Here is a 23171-nt window from a genome sequence, read left to right as displayed (position 1 = left end):
TTCTTCCATTATTAAAGGCTTTTTGTTTTGAAGTTGCTTTCCATGATGAAACACTATATAATAACTTTGTTGAAGTTCTGACACTGTGTTACTAGTAAATATTTGAAGAAACACTTACTTTTGATTGGAGTCTTGAGGAATGCATTTCACTCCTGAAGAGGAGCTTCATCAGCCTCTGAAGGCTGAGGCTGAGGCTGAGGCTGATGAAGCTCCTCTTCAGGAGTGAAATGCATTCCTCAAGACTCCAATCAAAAGTAAGTGTTTCTTCAAATATTTACTAGTAACACAGTGTCAGAACTTCAACAAAGCTTTTTGTTTTATTTGTATTTTTCAACAAAAAAAAAAACAGATATATTTATTTATTAGTGAATAAAATTACAAATTATATGAATATGATCGGGAAAGAACAACAGGCTTGGCCCAAAACTATTCTGTTCCCAAATTTTGATAAAATAATAATAACATGTCCGAGAAAAATCGGTTATGTTTTTACTGTGGAAAGTTCAAGTTCAATTTTTATATGAGAAAAAGAATGTAAAACAGGTTGAAATGAATGTCAATGCTATCACCTGGCTTTTTAAAAGAAACTCACTACTAAGAATTGCTTCACGGATTTTGTTACTTGGACCAAAAATGAATGTCAAACAAGCGAAAATAAATGGTGATAACCTAACCTAACTATCTTGCGGTCTTTTAACAAAACTTGGAATTACTGCTTGTATTATTGATTGCTACATAGATTATTGAATAATGCTATGGTTAAAAAAAAATTTTATGGCTTTTGTTCGTGGGGAGTCCTTTGCGAGAAGGTCCAACCTCGCCTGAATATATAATTTTAAGCCGTCAATTTTACGACTGTCATAGTTCAGCCGAGACCGACAGTTTAACGTGCACATCCGATAACACGGGAATGATCTAGTTAAAAAACTTTTGTTAATGATAGGGTTCGAACCCGGGATCTCTATGCTGCTACGCAAGCACTCTATCCACTAGATCACGAATCACTCCAATGCTATGGCTAATTTAAATAAAGCAACCGACGCTTGGAGCTATGTGTTTAGTCTCACATATTAACTATGAGATGAGTACCAAGTAACAGAAGCTACGGTATTAGGTGTATTTCTTTTTTTACAATAATTGGAATACTGTTATTTGAGAACTATGTAGAATTATCTTAGAATCTGAAAATTGGAAACAATGCGAGACGTGTAGCATCCCACACGGGAAGTATGCTCTGTATTTGATTCTCCTAGATTTGAAGAGCACCAGAAATATATCCAATTATTGTACTCATGACAAACCATAAAAAGTGCATTTGAAATCGACATCAGATGAGAAAAAGTAAAGTTAAGGACAGAATCATTTTCTTCCTTCTAATAATTTTTTTGGAGCTGTGCTTCAGCTGAATAAGCTAAAGCTTCAGACCAGCGTTGATGATAAACATTGGCCCATATGAATAAAACCAGAGCAAATGCTCATGAGCAAGAGCATGGAGCATAAGGTTTTGCTCATGAGCAAAAGGTAAAAGCATTTGCTCATTTTTATATGAATAAGCTTTACCTTTTACTCTTACCTTATGCTCCTGAACTCTGGAGCAAATGCTCACGTATTTTAGAGATTTTTCATCAGCTGATTCGCTTTTGTAGCCTTAGTTTGTATTTATAGCTCACGGAAGCACTAAATATGCAAATAGGGTGCACCGCTTGTGTTTGCGTCGTCTGCTCTGTTATATTTCCTATTAAATTTTATGAATAGAGTTTTAGGTTTGTAGAGTTTAGAATTTTGAAATAATAGCAAGAAAAAATGTCATCTCTATAATAATCTTCAGCATATTCTTATAATATCAATAGCCTTCTTATAATCGTCTACACTTTCATCTTCTTAAATACCTATTTCCTATTTTGTGATGGCTATCTTTATAACAGGTAGCTAGCTATCTTTTGTATTTATTCTTTTGTAGGGATAATGGTGATATGTATCATGGTTGAATCTAAAAAGAGTTTTATGGTTCTCAACTATTGGTTGTGATCGTATCTGGTATAGTTCCTCTTCCTCATACGAATTAGTTGAGCCATTTTACTATGAGCAAAAGGTGATAAGCTGCTCTAGACTAAACTCACCTTTTTTGAAGCATTTGCCTCAAAAGTTGAGCAAATTCTCTAGTTTATTCATACAATTTTGAGCAAAAGCTTTTACTTTTGAGCAAATGCTCAAACTATTTTTTTGATGAGCATGAGCAAAAGGTTTTGCTCACGTTTATTCATAGAAAATGAAGCAAATGCTCCATATTTTAGAAGTATAAGCAAATGCTCAACTTTATTCATATGGCCCAATGACTTTGCTGGAGTGACTTGTTTGGATAAAATAACGATTGACTAACCTCCTCTATTCATGAATGAGTCAGGCATGTAAGCTGCCAGATATTTGATATGCTGCTGCGATTGGAGCACCTCGATACGTCGCAGTTCCAGGTCAATGGCACGGGCATGAGCTTTCGTTTCAGCAAACATTTTCTGCAAATAAATAATCGAAGAAACAATTTATAAAGAAGTAGTACATGTTTAAATGAAAGAACAAATTAACTACTTGCAAATTACTTATTTTCACTTGATGGTATAATTCTCACAAAGCATGACAAAATAAAAACATAATTCTGTGCACTCTTATTGATTAAGATACTAATATCGGGACACCGAGCTTCGCTCGTTATTTATTTATTGACTTTTGATAAACCGAACACAATTCTTTAAAATGATTGGGGAACGACTAACAGGCACAGCCCAAAATTTTTTCTTCCTCGAATTTTGATTTATACACTATAAATAGTCCAGAAAGTAGGTTATGTTCCATACACTTGAATTCAAGTTCAATTTTCTGTTCAAACATTTGAAAACAGAAAATTCTATTTTAAATTATTCACAAACCAAATTGAATTGACTTGAAACTGTCAGATAATGATCAACTTTGAAAATTATGATATACTCTAGTTTAGGAGGATTATCATGTCATGTCAACAAATCAGATTATGTTGATCAAATAGATTAAATTGTCTAGCTAGATAAAATTTCTCGCTGATTGATTATGATTACACAGCTGGAAATAATTCTGTCTCTCTCCCAAACAGGTACACGCATCTTCTATTATCGAGAGACGACGAAATTATAATCTGTTTTCCAAGGATGAATTATCCTTTTAATGTCATTCAGCAAGTTTTCTCAAGGATGAGACCTAGTGCAATCGAATCTTTATATCATAAACCTACTATGTTCCAAATTTTGTGAAAATCGTTAGAGCCGTTTTCGAGATCCGTAAAACATGAATAACCATATATAAAAATACCAGATATAAAAATAACCAGATATATAAATACAGAAATTGCTCGCTTAATATAACAGGATGGTGAGGTATACGTTATAATGACAGTGGTGAAGATATGAAAATAGCGTTGCCGATTCTCTGCCTTGTTACTGCCTTCTATAGAGGGTAGTTGATATTGGTATATCTGACGTAATATTACGAGCAGGAACACGCGCATTTCACTTTGCATCAGCTGATGCTTTGCTTATTATATAAGTACCTTAAAGGGGGTTTTAGACGAGGTGTGTAGCTAGCCGCTTGTTACTGGTCTCATTTAAACACCAACAAGCCAGGTTATAGAACAGTTGCAAGTCTCAGGTAAGTAACAAGCCCCGGGACAGCTACATTCTGAACACACTCGGAATGTAGCAAGCGATTTGTCAACATACCCACTTGTAGGAGGTCACGTGATCACAAGTGACTGTTACTGCCCCGATGTAAATGCCGCACTGGCAAGTTACAAGTAACTTCTTGTCAGTCTACAGCGCTCCTAGTGACAAGTTTCGAAACCTTCTTACCTTGAAGCCGACATTTACAAGTGACTTCTTAATAGTTCGTCTAAACGCCCACAAGCGCCTCCGAGTTAAGTAGAAGCTGGTAAGTCAAAAAGTGACTTGTACAAGTGAATAGTAAAAGCGTCTAGAACGTCCTTAAAGGGTCGATTAAACTTGGCTAGTTTACAAGCTACAAGCCAGCTTTTTTACTAGCAGCTCGTAGACTAGCCCAGCGTCATCGACGCACTCGCTCAAAAAGCTGCTTTTAAAAAAGCTATTTTGTACTGCTTCTGTACAAATACAGATATAATCAGCTGATGAAAAGTTGAATGCCTGTGTTCATGACGCTCAATTCTGTACACAGCTTCAGAATTAGATTCTGACTGATAGTTTTATAGTTATCCTATACTATTAAACGAGCAATTTCTGTTAATATGTTTATATGTTTATATTAAATGAAAAAGACTAAGAAATTGTCAAAAAACCACAGATTTATTGATACTTGGAAAGACCGGTTTCGGTTATTACACCATTGTCAATGAAAAAGACTAAGAAATTGTCAAAAAAAACACAGCCAGTTATAGTTCTGGGGTAACCAAACACCTTTTTAAAAAGAAAACTTTATTTTCAAATACATAATAATTATAAAATATATAGCGAATAAAAGAGAAGTGCTCTCGGTGAAGTTTGGCAGTAGACTGACTCAATAAATCTGTGGTTTTTTGACAATTTCTTAGTCTTTTTCATTCAATATGAATAATTACCACAATATCAACTTCTCAACTACACAAAAAGTGATATGTTTATATGTTTGTATTTCACCGGATCTCGAGAACGGCTCATTTTTTATTAATTATCAATAAATCAGTGGTTTTTGACAATTAATCAGTCTTTTTCATTCAAAATCTAACGATTCTCATGAAATTCAGAGCATAATAGGTGTATAATATAAAAACTCGATTGCACTAGGTCTCATCCCTGAGAAAACTTGCTGAAGGACATTAAAAGGATAATTATTATTATTCATCCTTGGAAAAACAGCTGATAATAATTATTTCGTCGTCTGTTGATGATGGAAGTGAGTGAGCGAGTTCATGTGTGTGGGACTGTGTCAAAATTATGACTCAGCTGTTGAACTTTTGTTATCATTCAATCAGGTACTTAGTGCCGGTTGCAAAAAAGCCGGGTTATTTTCAATCCTGATTAATTCCAGTAGATCCATCTTTTTGAAATGGCTTTTGTGCAACCGGGCCTTTGTGAGGGAAATTATGCATTCCTTTGGGAATTAATCTCAATTCACTGTGATTAGATAGCGCATTTCTGTATGAACTATGAATTTTATTATAATTTCTTCTTCTCAATACATTTTTGATGCTTTTGTACTCCAGAGCGAAGCTCGGTCACCGATATTTGATGTTTTAATGACGGTCAGGCCTACTCCAAAAATCTGGTGTGGTGCACTCACACAACTTTCCTTGCCGTTATGAAAATTCATCACCTGAGGCTAGTGTTCCCGCGCATCTCAAGTTTACTATTCAAAGATCCAAGCCAGCTGGTGACAGGACTATAACGCTGGAGACACACGAGGTCTGCTATCTCTTCATAGTGAATGATTTAATAGAATCAACAGTTGCCAACAGTTTGCAATTGAATAATCTTATTTTCTCGAATTTCGAGCTTATTTTCAATTTTCGGTGAAAATCTTACTGAACATTATTTGTAGAGATTTTTATGCTCTATCTTTTCCACTTGAAATTTTTCGTTTAAATTGTATCTGAAGCCTGATAATTGGGAATCTGATATCAAACTTTGCATAGTTGGGGCGGAGCTCCAGAAATTTTTACAGATATGTGACTAGTGGCACTTAATAGAGCTTATCAATGACTTTCTTTAGTTATAAATTTGATCAAAATCGTTGGAGCCGTTTTCGAAAAAATCGCGAAAACCCCTGTTTTTGACAACATTTTCGCCATTTTAGTCGCCATCTTGAATTGCATTTGATCGAAATTGTTCGTGTCGGATCCTTATAGGGGAAGGACCTTAAGTTCCAAATTTCAAGTCATTCCGTTAATTAAGAGATGAGATATCGTGTACACAGACGCACATACACTCATACACACACACACACACACATACAGACCAATACCCAAAAACCACTTTTTCGGACTCAGGGGACCTTGAAACGTATAGAAATATAAAAATTGGGGTACCTAGATTTTTTCCGGAAAGCAATACTTTCCTTACCTATGGTAATAGGGCAAGGAAAGTAAAAAAGCTAAGGTCAATACAAGAAAATTTTAACGGACATTTTTTTGTTGCAAATTTCATGTAGAATCTATGGTATTCGACTGTTTCACCTCTCGTGGGATACCCTGTCCAACACTTAACGTGCTCACCTAAGATTCATTTCATTATGAAAAGTCATATTAGGCCTATTAATAACCGATTCATTTATTTGATTTGTGAATGCAATTACAGATCATATCAACATATTTGAGATAGAACTTGGTGGATGAGCATTGTGCATTCGAAGAGCAAAATGGAAAATATATTTGAAATGTATGACGGATATGCTGACGCTTACCTTGAAGTCTTGAATCTCGGGGATAGCAGCGGCAATGGTGGCCTTGGACGATGACTCACGCTCGAGCTGGGCTCGCAGATCAATGCACTGGTCTTGCAGCTTGTGAACCAGCTCCCTGAACTTCAGAATGGTCAGCTCCCTGTCAGCTAGACTCTCCAGAACTGCCTCCTTCTGTTTCAATGCCTGCAGAACAGAGAGATGTAATTGAATGCTACGTGGAATATGAATGAGAGAAGTTCGTTAGAGGGTATAAACATTCTATAAAGCAATTAAAATCATATCACGTACAAATTATACTCATTTTGATATGGAGAATGTATACTATAGTGTTTCAATGCCTGCAAAACAGAGAGATTTAATTGAATGTTACGTAGAATATGAATGAGAGAACTTCGTTAGAGGGTATAAACTGCCTGTAAAGCATTATTACAATCATATCAAGTACAAATGATACTCATTTTGATATGAATAATGTATACTATAGTGGGGTCCACGTTATAATGGCAGTGGAGAAAGATAGGAGGAAAACGCTGCTGATCCTCGGTCTTGTCAATGCCTTCTATAGACGGCAGCTTATTCAGGTTTATTGATGTAATAATGTGAAATTTTCATTTCAATATTATCATCAAAATTTTTATAGTTTTTGCTTTTCAAATGTGATTTTGTGTTTGAAAATAGTTTTCTTGATTTTAAAATTTATAAAATAGGAACTCAGGAAGTGAATGAGCAAATTTTTAGTGAGAACCCTAAAATTTTTAGTGAGAAAAATAAAGAACCCAAGACATAACCTATAAACTTGAGTGTTGATAGGAAATGACATTGGGTAATCGGCAAGGCAGAACATCCGAAAGGATCTCTCTGCCAATAAAAGCCATAAGAGTAAATAAATAAATAAATGTAATATTAACTGTTCATTCTCGTTCAAAATAACCAATTACATTTTATTAAGCAATAAATTATATTTTTCAATAATTTCATGATGGATTTTCATAGTTAGGATGGAATATTTTGTTAATAGATTATTAATTCTACATTGTTAAAAGACGATCTGGCAACAGAGCAAAGCGAGAAAGAGATGTAACCGCTTTGTTGAATGATAGACAAGGATAGCAATACCATTGCTAATCAAACACTGCCATTATAACGTGGACCTCACTATACAGGAAAATCTAGTAATTAACATGTTGACAAGGAGAATGTTAAAATAATATGATATTATTATTTTAACCTTCCGGTAGTCGCGCCCTACTCAATCACACAAGCAGTCGCGTGTTGTATTTAGTACAACATCCAATTTTCCAAGTGTTGTGTACTCTCTGTTTACTGTCAAAACATATATTAATTGTATAATTACTTTTTCCATCTTATTGGATTATTTTACGCCTATGAACATTTGGATGTTCTTAATGATTACCATTTCATAGCCCAATAAAGTACATCAAGCAAAGCCATCAATTGTGTGTTATTGGTTCGTTTACAGTCCCCGTATACAGCCTTTCCCTATCTTATACACAGTGCGACTTATGCACTGTCGCAACTAAATGGCACCTGAAGACTGAACCATTACTCGGTTGATACTGAAACTCAGTGGAGTGATGGGGAGAAGTTTTGGAATGCATAGCTGACTCATTCACTGACACCACCCCATTCAATAGTTTTGTGCAGCAAAAAACTGACACTGTTGTACTTTTTACAACAGCGCGACTGTCGGAAGGTTAAGGAGAATGTTTCATACCTGAAAATATTTTACTGATGGGTAGTATTTATAATTTTTTGTGTAGTTGAGAAGTTGATATTGTGGTAATTATTCAACTGGTTTAACAGTTTATCAGAGATTGACAATGGTGTAATAACCGAAACCGGTCTTTCTTATTATCAATGAATCAGTGGTTTTTTGTCAATTTCTTAGTCTTTTTCATTCAATAGTATTTATAAATTTCATTTATTGGTTTAAGATTCATTAAAATAAACTAGAGACTAGAATGAAGTATATATGATGAAAATACAGAGTTACTACAAAATTTTCATCGGTTTTAAAAAAATTCATAATTACTTGATTACTCATTCGAAATCAATGATGTTTATACCGATGGAAAGGGAAAATTCTAATGTTTTTTCACAATAAATACCTCGGCCCACTTTCAGACTGGACAGCCAGACAACCAGGTCAAACAGTCATCCGAGCAGGTAGTAACCCACTCCATCACAGGGCATTGTTTCAAGACTTGGCCAGACACGTTTTGTCTACCAGTGTGGTCGTCGGGCTCGGCATCCAACCAGTGGCCAAAATGTGGCTGCCAGGTTGACTGTCCTTGTCTAAAAACAATGCCTGGTGATGGAGTGAGCGAACACCTGCCCACCTGACTGTGTGACCTGGTTTCCTGGCTGGCTGCCTAGTCTAATGAGGGTCCAAGGTATTTATAGTAATAAAACTTTTGAATTTTATCTTCCCATCGGTGTGGAAATTATTAATTCCGAGTGAGTACTTCGGTAATTATGATTTTTTTGAATCCGATGAATCTTTTGTGATAACTCTGTATAATAACTATTAAACTTGAAAGTTGGCAATCATGGAATTGGAATTGTAGTAGCCACACGCAATTCAAGACATTTCCATCAGTTTCATGCCCATGTGAGAAGTTATACATCACCTCTTGAAAGATATATCACAATAGGCAACCGTTTGGCCAATAGAATCGACTTATTTAAACATTCCAATTTATTCAAAAATACAATAAAATCTATGCAAGAAGCCGGATAAGATATTCTTTGACACTTTAGATATAATTGATGCATTGATTGATCACTATTGACAGCTGCAATATACAAAAGCTTGAGCCGTTTCATTGCACATGGAATAGCCTAAGAATACTCAAGCAGAATCTTGGCACCATGTGGTGGAACGGGATGGCTGTAAGGGTTATGTGGAGGCCAATTATAATTATTATTGAAATCTATATAAAAATCTAACGGAGATTTCTTAAAAATGAGAAATAACTACAAACCTCACGAGTGGCGGCATTGGCCAAATCGACCTCTTCTCTCAACTCAGATTCGAGTTCCTTGCTATCCTCCTGCAGCTGATCGTTCAACTCCTGGATGGCTTCCAGGTCATTGACCGCCTCCTCCAACTCCTTCACGCGTTCTTCCAAGCTCAGTTTCTGCTGACCAAGCTGTTCCACCATTTCCTCAGCACCCAAGGCTGCGTCCACCTGAATGAAAACATGATTTTTAGAATTTGTAGAAAAAAACACGGTTTATGATGAATTTCTAGAAACGGATTTTTCTGCTTACACTGCTTCCTGATAAATACGAGTATGATGTGACGTGGCTGTATTGGGGAAATAAAATTATTGTTCTTGCAACGAAAGAGATATAATTGATTGCTTCAAGTTTTATAGCAAAGCTCCATTGCATATAACAAAGTTACTGCAACAAAATATCAATACTCAGTGAGAATTATATGGCATTAATTGTACATTGTAGGTGAATACAGAGTTTAACAGATAGAGCTTGTTAAAAATCACAATATGGAAAAAATCAAATGATTTATTGAATGATTTTTTTAATATTGATTTACGCTTTGCATGAATTTAATTATGGAATATCAAGATGATGAATATTACTTTATAATTTATGATCATAGAATTTTCGTAATCAAGGGTTTAATAATATTACACATTGTACAATAGTATTATTTAACAAATATTACAAGTATTATAATTATGTGAGAGTATCAACGTTATACCTGTTCATGTAGATCAGCAACCTGACTTTCCATGTCGGTTACTCTAGCTTGGAGTTTTTCATTAGCTTTTGTCAAGTCGGCAATTTCAGTTCTTTTGGTTTCCAAATCTCTCTGAAGTTTTTGAGTCTCGTGTTTTTCATGCGCTGATAGATCACGCATCCTGAAAAAATAAAAACAAAATGAACAATTATGAATTGAATCTTCCATCTTTAATGGAAATAACTAGTCAAAACCCAAATTTGTTAAATTGAAAGCAGAAGAATTTATTCATGTTTTTAATAATAATATTTGATTGTAAAAACAGTAATGTTGATTCTCAAGAAACAAACAAAAAACGTTCAATACAATCACATTCCAAAGTAGAAGGAACACTACTAAGGTAATGGAACAATACATATTGTAATGTAGACAGATTTGTTATTGGTAAACAAAATTTTAGTATACTTCTATTAATATCTAGGTATGATTGTAGATGATCGATTGAAATGGGATGAGCATATATCGTACACAACTAAGAAAATAAGAGCTCATTTATAAGTTCTACCAGCTTCGTCATATAATTAGTAAAGATATGATTAAAATAGTATATTTCTCACTTGCAGTCACTTTTGAGATATGGACTGTTGGTTTGGGGTGCAGCAAATTACAACTTAATAGATTAAATTTTTAAAGCTCAGAAACGTATTCTTAAGGTTATGATAAACAGAAACAACCGTTTTTCAACAAGTGAATTGTTCACCGAAAGTAGAGTTCTCAGCGTCAGACAGTTATATGTATTAGTTTTAGTAATTTATACTAATTTTACCGATTTAATTTTCCATATCCACAACACCAGAATTAGAAATCTGAATTTTCTTCTCGTTCCCAGAATGAACACAGCTTTTGGTCAGAGATCTGTACAATATTTAGGTCCTAGAATTTACAATAAAATCCCGCAGATCGCAAAGGACGAAATAAATATAAATAGATTTAAAAGAGCAATACGGAATTGGTTATATGATACTGGCATTTACCAGACCGTGGAGCTCATTGTAAATAGGATATAAGATAAACTACTGTCATATTTTTATAATAGGCCTATACTTATAAGTATTATTTCTACCTTAAATAACTAACAAACCTTTATAACTAAATTTTCATACATGTTTTAAAAAAAGAATATTATGATCACCCCGACACATATTATAGTGGGGCATCATAATTAGAACTAAGTTTAGTATTAGCAACTTTTGTATGTATAATATAATAATTATGTATATGTTTTGTCAATAAACTCCTCTGGTTGCAATTCATTGGCAATCAGAGAAATAATAATAATAATTATTAATATTTCTGGATATTATTCATGTTGTGTCAGAATTGTTTGAATGATAAATAGATATGGAATGTACCGTAATCTACGTGGATCTTTCCTAAAGTAGGAATGACACAGCAATCCACATCTTTGAAAATAATACAATATCATCATAGGGAACTGGTTGTCCCAGCTAGTCCAGGCGCTGGCTTACATTGAGCATACATGAGAGAGGCAGAGAATTTGACTTCGGATTATTGTTAGTATATTATGATGAGAATTATCAATTATTAAGGCTTGAGAGTTGAAAAATCGTGTTCAGCGACCGAAAATACATAAGATAGCGTTCCTGAAATACATAATTTGAATGCATAGACTAGTAGGAGCGATGAGATAGACAGGCCATTACGCGCATTAATCATGGGGGAGGACCGCGCAGCAGCGTAACAGTGCTACTTATCCCCCTCCCACCGCCGCATCTATGAAGGTAACCCCCAAACTATATATATCATTGGATTCAGCAAGAAACGGCCTACAACGTTTATTGGGAGCCTTTTCCTCTAAGTCGGCTAATTACTTGAATATTCGAGAAATAACAAAAAGTCCATAATAAAAAAATACATTTTTCGAGATATTTTATTTTTTTACGGAAAAACTATGCGGTTTATCGCAAAAAAGTATAGGACCACATTGAAAGACAGTTATGTATACATAATATTGAGAAAAAATTAAAAGCTGTACTATGAATAGTAACTGCAGGACAGGCGATTTTATAAACGCGCGTTTTTTACAACTTACTCCCCTCCCCCCCAAGCTGTCGACCACCCTGGGACGTGACGACATCGAGTTTCATATACACTAAAGACCCCCTAACAATAATCCGAAGTCAAATTCTCTGCCTCTCTCATGTATGCTCAATGTAAGCCAGCGCCTGCGCAGTCAAAACCAAAATCTAAATCACTCTGATCAGGTAAGCGCCGTATCATCGGTTCTTCACTTGTAAGGAGTCCGCTTGAGGCCAGCTCCACTAACCTACGATTATGAGCTACGAAATCACTTCGCGGATTCTTGTAACCCACCAAGAACTAGAGACCCTTTCAACTTTTATCATCATTATTTCACAATCATTTATAGTCATAAAATAAAAATTTTAAACTAATCTATACTATTTATTTATCCTTTCCACTGGTTGGGTTGGTGTTCAGAATTGACTTCCTGCACTGCCGACTAGTCTGAAAAACGCTTCGTATGGCTTGACCCTTACTGACGTTCAAGAAAAAGCGTTGCAATTTTAGTTTCGTTTTTCTGTGTAGAATTAGAAACTTGACATAACATTTTTCAAGAACAGTATCAGAATACAGATGAAAAATTACTGAGATATTGCAATTATTCAAAATTCTGATAAATTAATAGTTATTAAACGACGAAAATATTGACAATATTTGCAGTAACAGAAGTCTTCGGGGTGATATAATAAGTATCAGAATACATGTCACGGTTATGTGGACACTAATGTACAAATATTACCACGTCATTGGTTGTGTTTTAAAGCCACTGATCAATTCCATCGTGTTTTTTTATGTTCAGTAAAAAACCTGATCACAGATGAACCACATAATGGAAAGTTAGCTAGTATCCTGACGCTAAAATCCGCCATCTTGAAAGAAAGTGTAGCATTGTAATATAGCTGTAATTTTAATTTCTAACAAGATGAGGCAGTCACGTGTCGTGGTCTTTGTGCACTCAAGTCTTGGTTAGATTGATACCTTCCATTCTGTATGTATTCTGTAGCTGAACGGTTGCTCATGAGTCATGACTGACAGATGTTTCCTCTGCTTCTTAAATTTGTGAACAAAACTAGAACCTAACCTATCTCATTTTATAATCAATTGACATGAAAACCATCAAGTGATTCGTTCAGAGACACGTTCACTCACTGGTCTCATCGTTCACTCAACGATCAGTGGCTTTGAACACAACCATTAAATAAGAACGCAATTCTGAATACAGACCTGACTAGAGTCTCTCTCAGTCGATTGTTTTGTTGTTCCAGCTGTTTTGTTTGATAGGAAGAGACACACGCCTCTCCGTTACCTTTGTCCGACAACTCTTCCTTTAGCAGTTCCAAATCCAGACTCAACTCTTCTATCTTTTCCTTAGCGCTCTCCAACTCCAGCTGCAGAGTATCCACCTGTAGGAAAGTTCAAGACATTAAGGCCGGGTTTCACCAGGAACTAAACGTATCGTTAGAGGAAGCGTCAACTCCAATCCTATACTATTAAACGAGCAATTTCTTTTATGTTAGATGTTTGGATGTTTAGATGTTTATATGTTTAGATGTTTGTATTTCACCGGATCTCGAAAACGGCTTTAACGATTCTCACGAAATTCAGAACATTTGTTTATAATAAAAAAAATCGATTACACTAGGTCTCATCATGTGAAAACTCACTGAAGGACATTAAAAGGATAATTATCATTCATCCTTGAAAAAAGCTGATAATAATTATTTCGTCGTCTGTTGATGATGGAAGTGAGTGAGCGAGTTCATTGTGTGTGGGACTGTGTCAAAATTATGACTCAGCTGTTGAACTTTTGTAATCATTCAATCAGATACTTGGTGCCGGTTGCAAAAAAGCCGGGTTATTTTCAATTCTGATTAATTCCAGTAGATTCATCTTCTTTTTGAAATGGTCTTCTCTGATTTGGTTCACGTGAAATTAATCAGGATTACAATTTAGCCGGCTTTTGTGCAACCGGGCCTTTGTGAGGGAAATGTTTGCATTCCTCTGGGAATTAATCTTAATTTACTGTGATTAGATAGAACATTTTTATTTGAACTATGAATGTTATTATAATTTCTTCTTTCGTAATAAATTTTTTATGCTTTTGTACTCCAGAGCGAAGCTCGGTCCCCAAAATTTAGCCCTTAACTGACAAAATCGGATTTCACCAAACGCCGTTAGAGCTAATGAGCCGTTGTGAAGTTAACTGGCCAAATCTGCTCAATTAACATCTGTAATCTGTCGTCAAGAAAAAAATGGCGGCGTTCTGTTTACTGTCATATTGATAGTAATTTGTTGAGGTTATGTTAAATGATTTATTCATGGTTTTTACGATTATTTTTTATTAGATTAATTTGTTGTTTCAATATGGAAAGGCCAAATAATGCTAGAAGAAGAGCATACAAATTGGCATTTGAGAGTGACAGTGATGATGATTATGTTCGCCGACCTAGATGGATAAGAGAAAGGGTAGTTGATTTTAATCATTTGAACGAAATCGACTTATTTTTCAATAAGATTGACAAGATGCGTTCTTTCACTGTTCATGAATGTTGGGTCTCTTCTTATTTTGATAGCTTTAGGCAACACAAATCAAATCAAATCAAATAATTTATTTAGCCATTTAAAAAAACAATCACAAATAAAGAGCAAATCAAATATGATGAACAATAAATTTAAACAAAATACAAGTGTTAACTTAAAAATAAAAAAATAATAATACAATAATAATAATACTCTTTACGTTATAATTTACGTATTATATATGGCATCACCAGCAAAAGAATAAACTTTGCCCGCTGGTGACCACAACACACAACATTGACAGAATGGCTAGAAGACATCCTGTGAAATTTGAAATTTTACTTATTTACAAAAAACAATCTATAGAACAAATATTAAAACATTGCAACCTGAATTAAATTTAATAAATCATACAACTAAAAAAAACTGCACTATAATAATTATTAATTACTAACATTTGTAAGCTAATATCCACTCAATTTGGTAAACAAAACTTGTGTTTTCGGAATCTAGTTGGATTTTCTAGGTTAGGTTTTACATGGTAACAATGTGAAACGATTGTCATGGCGGCGCACTGCCACCCTGATCCACTCTAATCTGTCGTTTCGTAACGTAACATTAGTTTTCGTTGGTGAAATCAAATTTCTTAATCTTTCGTTAAAGTCATCAGTTAGTGTTAATTGGAGATTACTATGCGAAGCGTTAACGTGAATTTGGTGAAACTTGCCCTATGTATACTGATCATTTAAATGAACAATCGAAGATACATGGAGGCTTTATAGTATGCTTGATTCGACCACGTGTTTTTCACTGAAAGTATTTTACCGATATTTGAAATTCAACATGGCTTTAATTCTGCAGTGAATTTAATAGATAGTTCCAATTTTCATAGTGGAATCTTTAAGAATATTGTGAGTGAGAATATTTTATTTGATTTTACAATTTTACTATCAATATTTTACAATTTGAAGCAATTTTGGACATTTGTAGAGGTGAAGATGATTTTGAAAATATTTTTTCCTATGTAAATTTAAAATTAAAAAAAGTTTTAACATTCTTTAACCTCAAAATTGTTCCAGCAATCAGATTTTTAACTTGAATATGTGTAACGCTAGTTCGCCTCCATGGTGCACATTGGGTAACGCCTTAGACCATTTATAGAATAGACACGCTGGGAAGCCTAGCCTCTGAAGCCAACATCCAACTGCCAAATCCGCCCACCTTGACGTCACAACCAAGCTAACAACAATGCAAGTTAAACACCACAAACACCTACACAACAAACTTTTGTGACGTCAAGGTGGGCGGATTTGGCAGTTAGACGTTGGCTTCATCGACTTTCAGTATGAATATACAATGGGCCGTGTCTAATCTATAACTGGTCTAAGGGTAACGCTAAATGGACTAGCAAATGATGGCGGTCAGACAAACTTATGTTCTTCTGACCGAAAACTACACAACATCTCGAAGAATTTGGAAATATAAAGTGTAAATCTAGGCATTTGAAACTCATGAGCTATATATTTGTTGTGTATCTGCCATACGATAAATGAATTCTATTTCATTGAAGAAGGAAAAGAGTATTGTTTTTTGAAGTGACATAATTTGAACAGTTATACTTTATTGTCCACATTCTACTGTACTCAGTCACTTTGTTTTCTCACTGTAATGCCGAGTCGTTTGACGAGAGTGTGGATGGGAAGCTCGACTCGTCACTCGCCTTCGAATAGCTCACTTGCGCTTGTCTCTTCTCGACAAAAATCGGAGCAAAGGCAAGTGAAGGCGAGCGTACGCATAGTAGACATCCACACTGTCACCATGTGTACACACTTGTCAAGAGTTGGCACGCGCTGACATTATACTAGGTCACGAATTTGATTGAATCTCTACTTGAGTAAGAGCATAAAAAAAGGGAATTTTGTGAACTTAGTTGGGTTTTGCTTGAACTTGAATATCCAAGATCGCACGAGTAGATAGATGACAAAGAGTTCCCATAATAATTCTCATACGAATTAAGATATCGTTTCTCTAAAATAAGTTCCTAAAGATAATCATTTACGGAGACTTTGAACATTTTTTAACCTTCCGGCAGTCGCGCTGTTGTAAAAAGTACAACAGTGTCAGTTTTTTTACTACACAAAACTATTGAATTGGGTGGTGTCAGTGAATGAATCACCAATGCATTCCAAAACTTTCACGCCAACACTCCACTGAGTTGCAGTATCAACCGAGCAATGGTTCAGTCTTTAGGTGCCATTTAGTTGTGACAGTGCATAAGTCGCACTGTGCATAAGATAGGGAAAGACTGTATACGGGGACTGTAAACAAACTAATGATGTAATTGATTGGGCAATGAAATGGTAATCATCCAAATGTTCATAGGCGTAAAATAATTCAAGAAGATGGAAAAAGTAATTATACAATTAATTGATATGTTTTAACAGTAAACAGAGTACATAACACTTGGAAAATTGGATGTTTGAAATTAACGCATTAAGAATAAATGAAATGACAAATTGAATCCATTCCACTACCTTTTCCTCGGCCATTTCCTTATCCAGTGTTGCCATTTCGAGGGTATCAGCCAGATCCGCCATATCATCTTTCGAGTCGATCAGTTCCTGATATTCGCGTTTCACCTTCTCCAGCTCCTTCTTCAGAGACGCTTGGTTCTCCATGATTTTAGTTTTGAACTCATTGGCCTGATCAAGCTGGATTTTCAATGTGTCTACCTCGTGCACTTTCTCCTTGTTCTTAACTGAAAGAGAGAAATTTATTTATTCATTTATCAAACAATGATAAAAACACATCATCATAAAATTATTGAAAATGGAAAACTGCAGGAAGGCCCTTCGAACATCAAGTCTGGCACTTCTATACAGCACAGGGGAGTACTGCTCTTCTGTCTGGGCTCGCAGCAGACATGTTGAGAAAATTGATACAGTTTGCTAGCTGATTGCAACTCTCACCAGCGGGCAAGGCTTGATTCCTTTTGCTGGTGATGCCGGATTACCATTGAGAATCTAATTATGATTTTGGTATTATTTATGCTTAATTTTTATTTTAAATATTTTATACTTTTGATTATAAAATTATGTATTTTCTTTTATTATGTTTTGAATATGTATTTATTGTATGGCAAATAAATGATTTGATTTGAAAACTATGAGGAAGATTAGTGAGATATTGAGACCAACAGCGACTGAGTGGCTGCCTGTGCTTATAGTCTTGGTGCAAATGTCATGAATAAAGCACTCCGTGGTCATTTTTTGGGTAACAGCCGTGGAAGATGTCTCAATTGAGACATCTTCCACGGCTGTTACCCAAAAATGACCACGGAATGATATTTGCGCCTGGATTATTAGTAATATCATGCCTCCAGATCTCAGAAGGCTTGAGAAGATGAACAAGTTTATTTCCCAGTTGCAACAAATTCATGGCGGTCTCCCAGTCTCTAGAGATTTGGCTAACCCTCCACCAAGGTGCCTCAAGTCAAGAAGATACTTAAGACTTGATGAGCAGGAAGAAATAAGATATGTGAAGGAGTTATGGAGACTGAGATGGTTGCATAGAGAGGATAAGAACAGAAGTCTTGTGGATGACCCGAATGGTATTGTCCCTGGCACCCAGCTTAGACGTAGAGAGTGGTGTGGCCTTAACCGGTTCAGGACGCAGGTGGGAAGGTGTGCTGAGCTGACGACAGCATGGGGATACTCCTCTGACTCTCTGGGCGAGTGTAGTCAAATTCAATCAATGCAACACCTGATATCTGAGTGTTCACAATACTCGTATCATGGAGGGATCACTGAAGTTAATGCTGTTGGAGAAGAGGCTTGTCGGTGGCTCCAGAACATTCTTGAGTCCATAAGAGTATTTAACATATTAAGGGCTGTTTGCACAGTCAAAGCTTAAAGTGAATATAATCAGCTGGTGGCTTAAACTCAAAATGAAACAAATTATAACAAATGAGGCTTGATGCGGATTTAATCCAGTTTAAAATGAAATTTAGTTTAAACTGTCACTGTGCAAACGGCCCTAAGTGTAAAATTATTATTGACCTTGGCCTATGAATGCATATGCATATAAAGAGTGAGTCATATGTATAGGAACCATTCAATACGTTGGAGACTGTTTTAGATATAATAATGTAACTTCCAGGATAATTTATTGGTCGAATACTCTACCTTTTGACGTACAACTCAATTTCAAACCCCCACAAGGGGATGACTTAGGGGTTGTAACTCGAATATTTTAAATGTAAACACACATTGTGTGGTACATAATTTTAAAGGCCTGTTTAAAACAAGATAGATGGCACTAATATTTTTACATTCCATTTTACATACTACTATTTACATTTATGACAGACTGGCACACTGTCAAACGAGAGAAGGAAGGCATTTCGTGCACCTTCTGAAATGAAATGTAAATATTAGTAAACATATTACTAAATAAATATCCAATTTTTTCAATGTATTTCATCATTCATTCAAGAAAGTGCTGTTCCAAGTTTAATTTCTTTACCACTAAATAAATAACCAGTTTTTTTCAATGTATTTCATCATTCATTCAAGAAAGTGCTGTTCTAAGTTTCATTACTTTACCAATCATTTCTTTGAAACTAAAACCTCAATCAGCCGCCATTTTGGATACAAGTATCATAGAACATTTTTATTGATGTCATCTTTCTTGTTTTAAAAAGGCCTTCAAAATGATGTTCACAATGGGTTTTTACATTTATAATATTCGAGTTACAACCTCTAAGTCACCCCCTTATGAGGGGTTGAAATTCAGTTGTACGTCATAAGGTAGAGTATTCGACCAATAACTTATCCTGAAAGTAACAGTATTATATCTACAGTAGTCTCCAACTTATTCAAAAATCAAGATTCGTTTTCTTAACCATCAGGCTACAATTATAGCATTAGGCAAGTCATAATACATACTTTTAAAAAGTAGGCTACACACAATTGAACAGAAAATCGATACAAAGAAGGATTCCCATTCATATGGCTCACTCTGTAAATTCTCCTTCTATGTACCATCCTTATCTTACTCCTTCTCCTCATCCTTTCATGTATCAACGTTATCGATTCAATGCTCAATCCCACATCATAGCAAGTAATACATAAAAAACTCACTCTTGAGGGTGTCGAGCTTCTCGGTGAGATCCTGGACCTGGGCCTTGAGCGCCTCGAGCTCGGCATGATCGACAGAGGGTGCGGGCGGGGGCCGCACCACGTTGGCCGGTGCAAAGTTGGTCGTTTGCACGAGGGTGGGTTGCGTGGGGCCGCCTGGTGAGATCACCTGACCCGGTGTGAACTGCGGTTTCAGCGTCTCCACGAAGCCTGTCTGTGGCGCAAACAACCAACGACAGAAACTGATTAGTCGACCGGAAAACACTCATGGCAACAGCTAGCAAACTCAATAGTCTAGAATAAATCACTGATATCAACAGGTTAGGAATAGATAGGTGGATGAGATATTAGAATAATTGAATCGATTAATTTTCTATCTTCAGTCGAATCTATTAATCTAACTGAAGCAGCATTTGCAAATGAACAACGACAAAAATTGATAAGCCAACCAGAAAACACTGCCGAATCGCTTGGTTTCTCATCTTCAGTTAAATCTATTAATCGAATCAATCCATTTCTTATCTTCAGTTGAATCTATTAATCGAATCAATTAATTTCTCATCTTCAGTCGAATCGATTAATCTAGGATTGAAGCAGCATTTGCAGATGAACAACGACAAAAACTGATAAGCCAACCAGAAAATACTGCCGAATCGATTAGTTTCTCATCTTCAGTTAAATCTATTAATCGATTCAATTAATTTCTTATCTTCAGTTAAATCAATTAATTTCTTATCTCCAGTCGAATCTATTAATCGAATAGGACTACATTCGCATTTGTAAATGGACACTACATATAGATACCAATCGTGTATAGTATTTTGTGGGGATACTCAATTAAAATCTTATGAAATGAAAAACTTTTAGTACACTTTACTATTTGTTTATTTGACACATGTTTAAACGTCAATCAATCAATCAAGAATCTTCTTTATTCCACAATACAGTAAGTACAAAAATGATAAATAATATAAAGTTTATTATAAAATACAAATAATTAAGTACTTGAATAATTATTAGGGTTTCATATTATAGATTACAGAATGAGCCTACATTGGCACTGTAGCCTGTGCGTAGACTCAACGTATCAAGTCATTAAAGCTGTGTTTACTACAAAGTTATTAACAAAATGTTAATAACTTAATTCTTATAGATTCTATTGGATTGAACGGAACTTGACAAACACATGTGTTCATCATGTGTATGATAAGATATGTTCAATCTAATAGAATCTATAAGGATTAAGTTTTTAACATTTTGTTATTAACTTTGGTGTAAACGCAGCTCAACAGTGTTAAGATGAATTCACCTTCTACGTTGAAATTTAGTTTCACGTTGAAAACTACGTTTCATTTTAGAAGATCTGTGAAAATAAATGTATACAACAGCGTTAACAAATAATCCCCTCTAATGTAGTCTATACAAAAGAGTAGTATTTACTAATAGTATTACCTAGTATTTATTGGTAGTATTACTGTAGTATTTACTAATTGATTGATTGAACTTTACAATAATTTATTGTGGATAGAGGAAACAGGCTAACCATTAACATCTTCATTTATTGAATGAGATTGATTATGTTTCAAGAATAGAGTTATGCCCAGGCATTTTCACTATGACCAACACAATTTTGACTTGGAAGGGAATCAAATCCTTGATCAAAAGTTGTACAAATATCCATGATCTGATATAATTATGCTCATATACAGAGTGTTTCAGAAGTAGTGTCGAACATTTTAGGGTATTGCTCCTGGATGATGGGCGACTAAAAATGTCGTATTTGAAGTGTCCAAAACTCAGGGGCTATCCTTAAAGCTGTAATTTTGTTTTTTCTATTAAGAATTTTTTTCTCAAGAACGAGATATTGAATTGATCTGAAATTTGGCATTAATATTTATACTATAAAGACTCAACTATAAAAAATAAAATGAAAAATGTTCAATGTAAATATTCAAAATGGCGGCCATTTTAAATGTTTAATGGAAAATTTCACGAAAACCGACCACTTTACAGAAAATTTATAAGAGATAAAAGGTTAGCAAATTTTATCAAGATTTCAAGGATACCTTATTATTTATAGAGATTGGTCAAAGAATAACAGAGAAATCAATTCTTTTCTTACTGCATGCACAAGACAAAACAAGATCATCTGAAAAACATTTTAAAATCAGCTGTATGGCCATATGGAGCCATACCGAGTTTCAAAGCTTCATCTTAAATACAATTGGAATTGAAAATTTAATGATTAATAATGGTGAATACTGGTCATGCATGCAGTACGAAAAGATTTAATTTCTCTGCTATTCTTCGACCACTCTCGATAAATAAGGTATCCATGAAATATTGATAAAGTTTGCTAACTTTTTTGTCTCTTGTGAATTTTCTGTAAAGTGAACGGTTTTCGTGAAATTTGCCATCAAAAATTTAAAATGGCCGCCATTTTGAATATTTAAATCGAACATGTTTTATTTTATTTTTTAAAGTTGAGTCTTCATAGCATAAATATTCATACCAAATTTCAGATCAATACAACATTTCGTACTTGAGATAAAAATTCCTAAGTGAAAAAAAAACAAAATGGCAGCTATATGGATAACCGCTGAGTTTTGGACACTTCAAATACGACATTTGTAGTCTCCTATCATCCAGGAACAAAACCCTAAAATGTTCGACACTACTTCTGAAACATCCTGTATATTGAGAGTACTATATATTTATAGAAGATAATCAAAAGCCATTTATGTTTGCTTCACTAATCTAGTACAAGGGAAAATTACTCCAGATTATTGATAAACAAAGAATCTGCATTGATTTGAAGAAGTCGTGGTAAAAAAGTTTGGCAAGTTTCATGCACAATTCCATAAAAAATCCAGAATCTGATGGAGAATGTACAAAAACATGAGGACATGCTTCCCTGTGAGAATCAGTGACAGAATGAAATCGATTCAATATGATTTCTAATCTTATGGCAAGTTGTGTGATCTTTTGTATCATCGTTGGACAAAACTGGGATGATAAGAGCACATTTCATGCAAATCACGATTCCAAAATAACAGGAGATTCTAGTAAGATATAATTCATGAGAAGCTTCATTGTTTTCTTTTTGCATGATTCAATCATTCACTTTTAGATGAAACAATACCTACCTGCTCTAGTAATTCTTGCAGGACTTGACAAGACACTTCGATCAAAGAAAAACGAAAATTAATTTTACTGATCATCGTTTCTAGAGAAATTGTTCTAAAATT

At 34.8% G+C, this 23171-nt stretch overlaps 1 protein-coding gene across 1 annotated transcript in view; it reads right to left on the bottom strand.

Moving 5' to 3' along the window:
- The window catches only part of LOC111061116 (dynactin subunit 1), a 52268-nt gene that overhangs the window by 5440 nt on the left and 23657 nt on the right, over positions 1-23171 (bottom strand). The window contains exons 8-14 of the mRNA XM_039419868.1: positions 19927-20137; positions 17320-17543; positions 13490-13668; positions 10184-10343; positions 9441-9647; positions 6436-6618; positions 2381-2513 (exon numbers count right to left, since the gene is read on the bottom strand). Of these exons, the coding sequence (XP_039275802.1) occupies positions 2381-2513; positions 6436-6618; positions 9441-9647; positions 10184-10343; positions 13490-13668; positions 17320-17543; positions 19927-20137 (1297 nt within the window). The remainder of the gene's footprint in view (positions 1-2380; positions 2514-6435; positions 6619-9440; positions 9648-10183; positions 10344-13489; positions 13669-17319; positions 17544-19926; positions 20138-23171) is intronic.

The sequence above is a fragment of the Nilaparvata lugens genome, chromosome 1 (genome assembly GCF_014356525.2).
Source record: "Nilaparvata lugens isolate BPH chromosome 1, ASM1435652v1, whole genome shotgun sequence".
In the NCBI taxonomy this organism is placed as follows: domain Eukaryota; kingdom Metazoa; phylum Arthropoda; class Insecta; order Hemiptera; family Delphacidae; genus Nilaparvata; species Nilaparvata lugens.
This window is presented reverse-complemented; position numbering and strand designations above follow the sequence as displayed.